General features: G+C 42.4%; 1 protein-coding gene across 1 annotated transcript; it reads left to right on the top strand.

Moving 5' to 3' along the window:
- The first annotated feature begins 6,770 nt into the window (after positions 1 to 6,770).
- Positions 6,771 to 9,428, top strand: chrm2b (cholinergic receptor, muscarinic 2b). Its single transcript, XM_072662974.1, has 2 exons — positions 6,771 to 7,590; positions 8,863 to 9,428. The coding sequence occupies exons 1-2, from the start codon at positions 6,771 to 6,773 to the stop codon at positions 9,426 to 9,428; spliced, it is 1,386 nt and encodes a 461-aa protein (XP_072519075.1).
- Positions 9,429 to 9,636: the final 208 nt, after the last annotated feature.

Below are 9,636 nucleotides of genomic sequence, written 5' to 3'. Positions count from 1 at the left end.
TAGTTCTGGACAGCTGTAATGTGCCTTTAGGATATGTGCAGTTCAGTTTTTTATTTTGGTATCTCTATATCAATTTTAGATATCTATCATTCGAGTTTTGACTAGTAATAATAATATTATCAATACCTAAATCTAGAGTTTTACTGGTCACAGGTACACTGTAGATCTCTGGAGTTTCTACTGGTAAAAATGTGGAGATATCTACAGATAAGAAAGCGAAACTCCATGTAGATCAATGGTAACATATGACTAATCAGAATTACATTAAGGAAATATGTCGTCCTGCTAAAATGACCAGTCAGAATGGCTTTAAAGGTCTGTAGAGTTAATATTATACTAGTAACGTTTCACAGCGGATCTCTGCCAGTAAAAAACTGCAATGCAGGGTCCTTGAAGTTGGCTTGTAGCACTGGTGTGATTTAAGCTAAAACAGCTAGCTCCACCCATCCCCATATATTTCAATGAGAAAACATCCCCGCCCATTTCCCTCCTCTAAACTGTCTTTCCATCTCCATTGTCTAATTTCAGCAGTTAATTTCCCTGTGCTAATACTGACAATTTTTTCCCCAGAAATCAGTTATTAAACCCATACTCTGCTCTATCATAAGAAGGCAGGGCTACACTTAATGGAATGATTGACAGCCTTGGCTGGGAGAGACTGGGCGTCTGCAGGACCTGCATCGCACCCTTTCTGTTCATTACATGCAGTAGCTCAGTTGTAGAAAAACTTGCATGAGCATAAGCTCAATGAAGGCGGTCTGAGACACTGAGCTCGGTCTCAAGTAGGGGGCAAGTCCACCAAGTCAGTGGGCCTGTCTGGCTCCGCCTCTGGTCTCTACTGCGCAGACTCTGTTCGCAAATTTGACAACATGGCAGACAGTTCTTCATTAATATAGAATGGAAGGGAATGGAACTATGGCGCTCCATGTTTTCCACTGCCACTGGTTTTAACAAAATGCTACAAGGAGTAGATAAATAAAGGGTGTTCATGGCTCTCTAATGCGGCCGGCGTACAGATTTAGAATGTTTTCTTTATAAATGAATTATTTATGATAAACAGTGGCTGCTGTCCAGTGAAAAACATGTATCTCAAGTTTTGTCCGTCTCCAGTTTTCTCCCTGGTTTGAACCCTGTAGCTGCTTCTGTACACTGTGTCAGTCATTCTGGATGAACAGACCAATGGAAACGCTCTAAATGACTTGAAATAAACTCCTATCACACATTAACGTCCTTTTACAGTTAAGAACATTTGTGCCTTCTCCTGTAAAGTTGGAGAGACAATTTTGGAGATTTTTGGAGACATGTTTTTGATTGGACAGCGACAATATAAGAAATTTTAAGAAAATTCGATATAAGAAAATTCCATGTTTCCATGATCCCAAACATGATACAATTTGTTTTTATAAAACAAAGACTCAGAAGCAGACAAGTTGCTACCAGTAAACCTATGTGGGTGGAAAAAGTGTCTCAGAGTACTACAGCTGAAGTTCTTAGGAAGTGAAGTTTGTTACACTCTATTCTTGTTGGATTACGATCCCTCTGATTGCAAAATGAAATGCCAAAGGATAAAAGTAAGAACCAAAAGACATGAATCCCAAAAAAGGAAAAGGGACTAAAGGAAAAGAGAGAAAAGGGCAGTTCTGACCCTCACTAATATACGTAGAACTGAGTAAATTACTGCCCACTCCTTCAGCTTCTCTCTCTCTCTATTCTTCTTCTTTAACAGGCTTTACAATGTTTACTCGTGTGAAATTTATTACACCATCCGTGTTCCTGAAGAAAAAAAACACTGAAGTTACGACTCTCTCTACCACTCCTGGTCTACGCCTCCCCTCCACCCCCACCATCCCCACCCCGAGTAGAGTAGTGTATTTTCCCCTCTCCTGTACTCACTGTGCTTCATTCACTGCTGACACCACACACGACGAGCTGCCGGGACAGACCACAGCGCTGGGATGGGAGAACCTGGCTACTAACAGCACACCCGATCACTTCCTTTATTAAGACTGAAATGGAGGGACGACAGATGACATGGTGTGAGAAAAGGTAAGGAACAGGCTCACACCTGTGCTGCCTCTGTCAGGGTGGGCAAACAGGGGGGGTTGAGCTGTAAACTGTTCACTCAGGCCAGGTGCCAGCTTTTCACACCGGCCTCTTTATCTAAATCGAGAAACATATAGATGAGTTTTTACAGCACAGAAGTACAGAGGCTTTTTTTAGTCATACTTCATAATTGTGAAGTATGATAAAGGAAATGTAAGTAAAGCTGTACTACGTCTTACATGCTGTATACTTTCTACTAAGTAGAAAAAAGATCCCTCAGCAACTTCTGCAGGTTCTTCAGTGTGAAACTCTGGATGAATCTCTTAAGGTGCTTTGAAGAACCTTCAAGGAACATTTTTTCCTCTTTCTTTCCTCAAAGCACCTTAAGAGATTCCTCCTCAGCTTTAAACTGAAGAACCTTCAAAAGTAACATACTTTTAACAGCGCACAGCTGCTTTACTTCAGTCCCTTGGAACTGCTTTACTTGGAACAGCCAAAGCAGAGCTGAACCAATGCCTACGGTGTTGACACGTGAACTCTATTATGACCTACAGTCTTTTATATTAAGTATAAGTATCTAATTGTAAATTTAGAAACTACCTTAAATCTGTCATATTTATCATCATCTTACATCTTAGTAACTGCCTTACTTCAAGACCTTCTTTGATATAGACTTACAGTCAAATCTCCAGTGCAGAATTTACAACTACTGTGCAAATTAAAGGAAGGGCTTGGCACAAAAAAAGTAAACAATTCCCCCTTTTTTCCAAGTGTAAGACCTATGTGAAGACATATTTGGTTCTTTTGTAACAGAAGTACTACAAGTGAGTGACAACTGGGTGACATAAACTTTCATTAAATATTAGCTAATGCATATTATATACACATGTATATTATATACACATTACATTATATAATGTATATTATATACACATACACATTATTATATACACATTGCACACCAAATATGTCTTAGTATTAAAAGTACTAAAAGTGATACAATAAATTAATTGACATAAACTTTCAGTAATTATTAGCTATATTAGCTTCGTAGCTCCAGTGCAAAATAAAAAAAAATTAACAATAAAACTTCTAACAATAGTGACTGATCCACTATGTTTGGTGTAAAGGTGAAATTGTGACTGTTTGATTTTCAGTCTGACAGTTCTGAGTATTTTGCTTTCAAGCAAGGCATTGACGTCTTCCAGTTTTTAACCTTGACTGTTACCATGGGTTTAACTGAGTGGTTCATCTTTACTTAAGCATTTAAAGAGCTGGAATTATTACCAAAAACTTGTATTGCTACTATTTCTGAATCTGACACAAGTTTAAAAAGAATACAAAAAATGCCTAATGCCTAAATAAAAGGCACACACACACACACACACACACACACACACACACATTATCACCTAAACCTAGGCCACAGATTTTATAAACAGTTCTCATATTGCAAGTCTTTGCCACATGAATGAGATATTTCTCACATAACTGCTTGCCTGCCAGAACAGGTTGCATAACTGATGAGTTGGGAGTTTGCCTGCAAACACATTTTGGACCTAACTTTCACTTCGCCTGAATCCTCACGGCAGAACGGGTACCTGTGGACTGTGGACTGTGGGCTGTGCAGGGAGTTAATGTTCTCTGAGCATTTCCATATCCAGTCAGCATAAGTTCCTCGAAACATCTGAGCATTTCTTTTCAATGGCTTCTTTCCATTAAGACTGACATTAGGTTCTCGCTGGGAACAACTACAAAGCCTCTGCATGGCTGTAGGTTAAGGGGGATAAATTATGCATTAGTAAATGTTGAAACGAGGAGCTGTGTTATCACTCTCACTTTAAAATAGCAGCCAGACTCTAAGTGCTCCAGCAAGATGACAGACCTAATTCACATACCAATGTCATTTCACAGTAGCTCACAATAATATTATGAGCGTTGTCTCTATCTCAACGGGCCTGGTATTCCACTATTTACCTTTTAGAGATTTAGATACCATACACAGACAAGCGTGGTGCGTGGTATCTGCAGAGACGTGGAACTGATTTCTACCTGTGGACATTTTAACCTCTGATCTTCATTAATGCATGTTGTTTGTTCTAACCACACACACACACACACACACACACACAAGTACATGGGTTTTCATTAGTGCTGTGCCAGGACATGGTGCCTTATATTTTGTTGCTGCCACACAAAAACCTCTTGTATCTTGTGTCCACAATTCCCTGAAGAATGGACCAATAGAAATGCTCCAAAAGACTTGAAATATACAATATCACTTCACATTGACTTCCATTGAAAGGTAAAAGGTTTACATTCTGTAGATACAGGGTTTTTGCGTTAAAGTCAGAATGTGCTCTGTGTATAGACACTATTACCACAGTCTTTATGAAGTATTAGGTCTGTATTTAACCCTAATTCCCAAATTTGATTTGTGAAATTTAAAAAAAGCGCCCGGGAATTAGTCTAGTGTCAGTTTATTAACATTTCTATTTTCCAGTTTGATCTTTAAAAATCACAAAACTACAAAAGCAGAGCTAATGTGCTCCAACACTCTCCTACAAGCTAATATGTTAGCCACATGCTAACACACCTGTCACAAGCTAGCATGCTAGTACCGATACAACAATACAATATAATATAGTGTTTTGTATGTATAATAGTATAAGTATTTGGACACCTGCTTATTTATGTATTGTTCTGCAATTAAAAAGAGTTTATTTTGGAGCACTGCTGTGAAGATTTGATTGCAATCAGTGATAATAGTTGCTCATCCCAAAAGTACTGGAGAACACAGTTCCAGTGATCCACAGCACAATGCCGGGGGGCTTCATACCACTCTAGCCCACGCCTGGCATTAGGCAGCATTAGTACTTCTCAGTACTTCTCTACTGGGACTAGACAAGCTGTGTGTGTGTGTGTGTACATTTGCACATCTGTGTCAACAATGGATGCAACTTAAAGTAGTAGAATGAATTCATTAGAAAGACTGTCCACATATCTGTCCACCTCAGTAAATATGAGTAAGTACAGAGTGTTTTGACTCAAAACAGAAAGGATGGAGATTCGCAGTACAGATGGACAGTGACCCAAAACATTCTGCAGAAGCAACCCAAGAACTTCTTAAATGGCCCAACCAAGGTCAGGGGACTGACCTGGTCATTTAGGAACATTCTGGCAAAGCATCTCAAAGGAGGAAGCTCTGCAAAGGATTTGCACCCAAATATTAAAAAGGACCTTTATATTGGGCCCTTGAGCAAGGCCCTTTACCCTCTCTGCTCCCCGGGCGCTGGAGTTGGCTGCCCACCGCTCTGTGTGTGTGTGTGTGTTTACTACCACAGATGGGTTAAATGCGGAGGACATATTTCGCTGTACACTGTACAGTGACAAATACGTGCACCTTTACCTTTTTACCTTTTTAATAACTATGTTCGTTTGTCCAGGTAAAAGTCTGTGAAAATGGAACAGCTATGAAAAAAATGTCTATTTTACATATTTTTGTTAAACCACCCTTGAATTAAAACCTGAAGTCTACACTTACCTGCTTCATTTAAAACAAGATTATATTAGAACACTTACTTTACTGTAGATGGCTAGTAGGATAGAAGTGTGTGCTGCTCTGATCAAACAACATAGAAAAATAAAAAGTGAATAAAATCGAAAGATACATGTTTGTTTTTTTGTTTTTAGAACAGTGACAATATGTAGGTACTTATATGTAATTGTAATGGGTCATACATTTATTTACATATTTGTATTTTAAAAAAAAAGAATTATGGAAAAATTAGGCTAGAAGCCGTCCATAAAGTCGGGACAGTTTTGTTGCTCCTGTAAGTCTGTGCTGTTTTCCCCTGGTTTCCCACAAAGTCCTGAAAATGTACGAAAACAAGCACCCGTACACACACCCCACTGTTCAGACAGCTGTTCTTTATACTGTCAAGTATAGATGCTACAGCATGACGGTGAACAGACTGCTCTACAGGGCTTTCTGGAAAACACGCTATAGCACCCCATCAACCTGCGAGCATGAAGCCATTAAAAACCCTGATTTATTGTATTTTGACTAACCTGACACCGACTACAAGTGCAGCACAAACATGTTTGATCAGTCATTTTTTCTAACAAAAGCACAAAGCTGAACCAGTGCTGAATAAATAGTCTGAGTGTATGTCCTCTCTAACACTGCGCTGAAAACTTCAGCGTTTCTGAGCTCATATTAACACGCCATGTTAATAAATAATTGTAATATATCAAATGCTCAGTGCTTGTTTGTACACCACTGACACTTCCTTTGTGTGTGTTCGCTTGCGTCCCACGCATGCACACACACACACACACACACACCTACACATACACACACAACAACACCCACACCTGGCCTCACTTTGCTTGATTGTAATCTGGCGTCTTGCTGTGCAGAATGGAGTCAGGTGTATTGTCACCGTGCCTTTGTTTGAAAAGTATGTTTGGCAAACAGACTCCCTCCCTCTCTCACCCCCGCTTTCTCTCTCTTCCACGCACTCTCTCTGTCTTATTAATGGACCAACCATGAATGTTGTAATCAGGAGAACCCTGATTACAGTTCTGCAGAAATTCTGTGCTGCTCAGACTAAAACAAGGTCTTTAGAAACGTGGCTTTGTGTAGAGTTGTGTATAAAGATGTGTCTTTATATCTCATTTTAAGGTCATGATGTGGAGATCCTGAGCCCTCAAAACCAGAGAAGATGGATCCACTCAACACGAGCCTGGCTGCAGGCCTCGCTGACGGCCTGGTCCATGGCAATGAGACCTTCACACTGACTCAAAAGGTGCTCATCATTCTGGGACTGAGTTCATTGAGCCTGATCACGATTGTCGGCAATGTTCTCGTCATCGTCTCCATCAAGGTCAATAAGAACCTGCAGATGGTCAACAACTACTTCCTCTTCAGTCTAGCATGTGCTGATCTGATCATTGGCCTGTTCTCCATGAACCTTTACACAGTCTACATCGTGACAGGCCACTGGCCTTTGGGGCCAGTTGTCTGTGACCTGTGGTTGGCTCTCGATTATGTGGCGAGCAACGCCTCAGTGATGAACCTCCTCATCATCAGCTTTGACCGCTACTTCTGTGTCACCAAGCCCCTCACCTATCCAGTCAAGAGGACTACCAAAATGGCAGGTCTGATGATCGCAGCGGCCTGGATCTTGTCCTTCGTTCTGTGGGCTCCAGCCATCCTCTTCTGGCAGTTCATCGTGGGGAAGCGCACTGTGGCGAAAGGGGATTGTTACATTCAGTTCTTCTCCAACGCAGTGGTCACCTTCGGCACGGCCATCGCGGCCTTCTACCTGCCCGTGGTCATCATGAGTGTGCTGTACTGGCAGATCTCCAAAGCCAGCCGCAGCCGTGTCAGGAGGAGAGAGAGCCGGAAGGCGTCCAGCTCCGGTCAGGAGAACAGGATTCAGGCTGTGCCGATCGCTGAGGGGAGCAAAGGGATGACGCAAAGCCAGAGAGTAGAGGACATTCCGAGCCGAGGACAGCGCAGTGGTTCGGATGCTACTACAGGTAAAGGGGCGGGTTGACCAGAAGGATCATAGCTCTGAAATGACCTTTAAGTGATGGTTCAGCTAAGATGGTTCGGTCTTGAGAGTCTCAGAAGTTTACTGCTTTAGTTTTGCACTGGAGCTCGGAGGTTGATGTAGTACTGTAAAGGTTAGAGTTAAGAAAAGGTAAAAAAAATATCCTGATCTTGGGGAGGCACAGTGGCGCCGCAGGTGGGCCATGTGTCACACAGCTTCAGGAGGCTGGTGTTCTGGGTTCAATTCCCTCTGAATTGCCTCTCAAGAATGCACACGGTAGTGGAACTGGCCCCTAGGTGTGACGGTGTGTGACCCTGCAATGAACTGGTGCTCTATATAGGGGGTATTCCTCATGCCCTGCGCCTAATGACTGCAGGTGGGCTCTGGACCTACCGCTACACTGACCCAAATGGGGGGTGGATGGGGATGAAAGTAGCAAAAATGCTCCTTTTAATGACAAACCAATAAAATTGGGTCCAATTAGCCATAGCAGGTAATTCAGCAATTAACTCTTTAAGTTTCTCCTGTTTTATCAGATATTTTAAAGCCATTTAAAGCCGTTTAAAGCCAATTTTCCCTTTTTCCTCCCAATTTGGTACTGCCAATTAAGCCACCTGTTCGTAGCTCCCATAGCACTAGCAATGCTCCCAACACTAGCAGGTTAGGGACTTAACACACAACATGGCCTCCAATAGGTGTGAAGCCAGCCATCGCCTCTTTTCGAACTACAGCCGAGGAAAGTGCAGAGAAAGTGGGGGATCCCAGCTCCGCTACCAGCTAACAGACACCTGTGCCAGCCAACATCACTTTCAGAGTGATGGGGGGACAGAGCATGGCGAATTGAGCTCTCTCTGGCAGCTTGGCTATGGCTTGTGATCGAACTCATGACCCCATAATGGCAGCACACTGAACCGCCACTCGGAGGCCCTCTTCATGCTGAACTTTCCAGGAATTAATGCTGGTTCTGTACCAGGTCAGGTTTTATTACTAACATGAAGGTGAACTTTTGATTGTGGCCAGTCTCTGAACAGCTTTTGGTTAGCTTCCGTTACTCAGTAGATACACTAGCTGTGTATTTCCAGTGCAAAACTAAAAAAGCTCACAAGAACTTCAGACTTTAAACAAATCCACTACACTAATGATTCATATTATGAGCTTAAGTTTAATGGATCATTCCATTAAAAATAATAAGTCATATGACAACAAGTGTGGAAATATAATATGTTTTATACATCACTACATCTTTCCCCAGGCGAAGACAGAGAGAGTGAAAATGACTCCACATCTGGCAGCGCTCTGGCCTCATCCAACCAGAGAGATGAGGAGGCCGGTTCACTAGAAACTAATGGTGACGTCAAGAAAACTCCAAGTAAAGCCTCGGCCCAGGTGAAAGCAAGCTGGGCCAAACTGACGTGCTTTAACCCTTCAAGCGGAAAAGGCACAGAAGACAGCTACCAGCCTGCCAATGCGAATCAGAAGAGCAACCATCACAAGGAGAGGCAGAGTCTGGTGGCCCTGATCCTAGTGCCTCCACACAAGAAGAAGAGGAACAGGGGTTCCTCCAGGGAGAGGAAGGTGACAAGGACCATCATGGCCATCCTGGTGGCCTTTGTGGCCACGTGGACCCCATATAACGTAATGGTGCTGATCAACACTTTCTGCTCTACCTGCATCCCCAACTCCATGTGGGTCATGGGCTACTGGCTCTGCTACATCAACAGCACGGTTAACCCAGCCTGCTACGCTTTGTGCAACGTGACCTTTAAGAACACCTTCAAACAGCTGCTGATGTGCAAGTACAAAAACATTCGCACGACCAGATAAAATGAGGACGGCTGCTTTCGTGGTCAGAGCCAGCATGCGTTTGCATTAAAACAGGAGAATGAAAAATCCCACACAGGTCTGGGTTTGTGAGGAAGAGGGCTGTTCAGGGCTGAAGCAGCTCTTCTTTTCAGGTAACAGTGGTGCTTACAGCAGTGTGGGCATCATATTGAATAAAGCTGCTTGCAACTAAAACAACCATGCCCTGATA

Source organism: Salminus brasiliensis, chromosome 19 (genome assembly GCF_030463535.1).
Source record: "Salminus brasiliensis chromosome 19, fSalBra1.hap2, whole genome shotgun sequence".
NCBI lineage: Eukaryota > Metazoa > Chordata > Actinopteri > Characiformes > Bryconidae > Salminus > Salminus brasiliensis.
This window is presented reverse-complemented; position numbering and strand designations above follow the sequence as displayed.

What these genes read in the sequence shown, in the direction of transcription:
- chrm2b (XM_072662974.1), top strand. Translation starts at nt 6,771, where the DNA reads ATGGATCCACTCAACACGAGCCTGGCTGCAGGCCTCGCTGACGGCCTG. An exon ending in TGGTTCGGATGCTACTACAG is followed by an intron (nt 7,591 to 8,862) that starts GTAAAGGGGCGG and finishes CCCCAGGCGAAG; the next exon opens with ACAGAGAGAGTGAAAATGAC.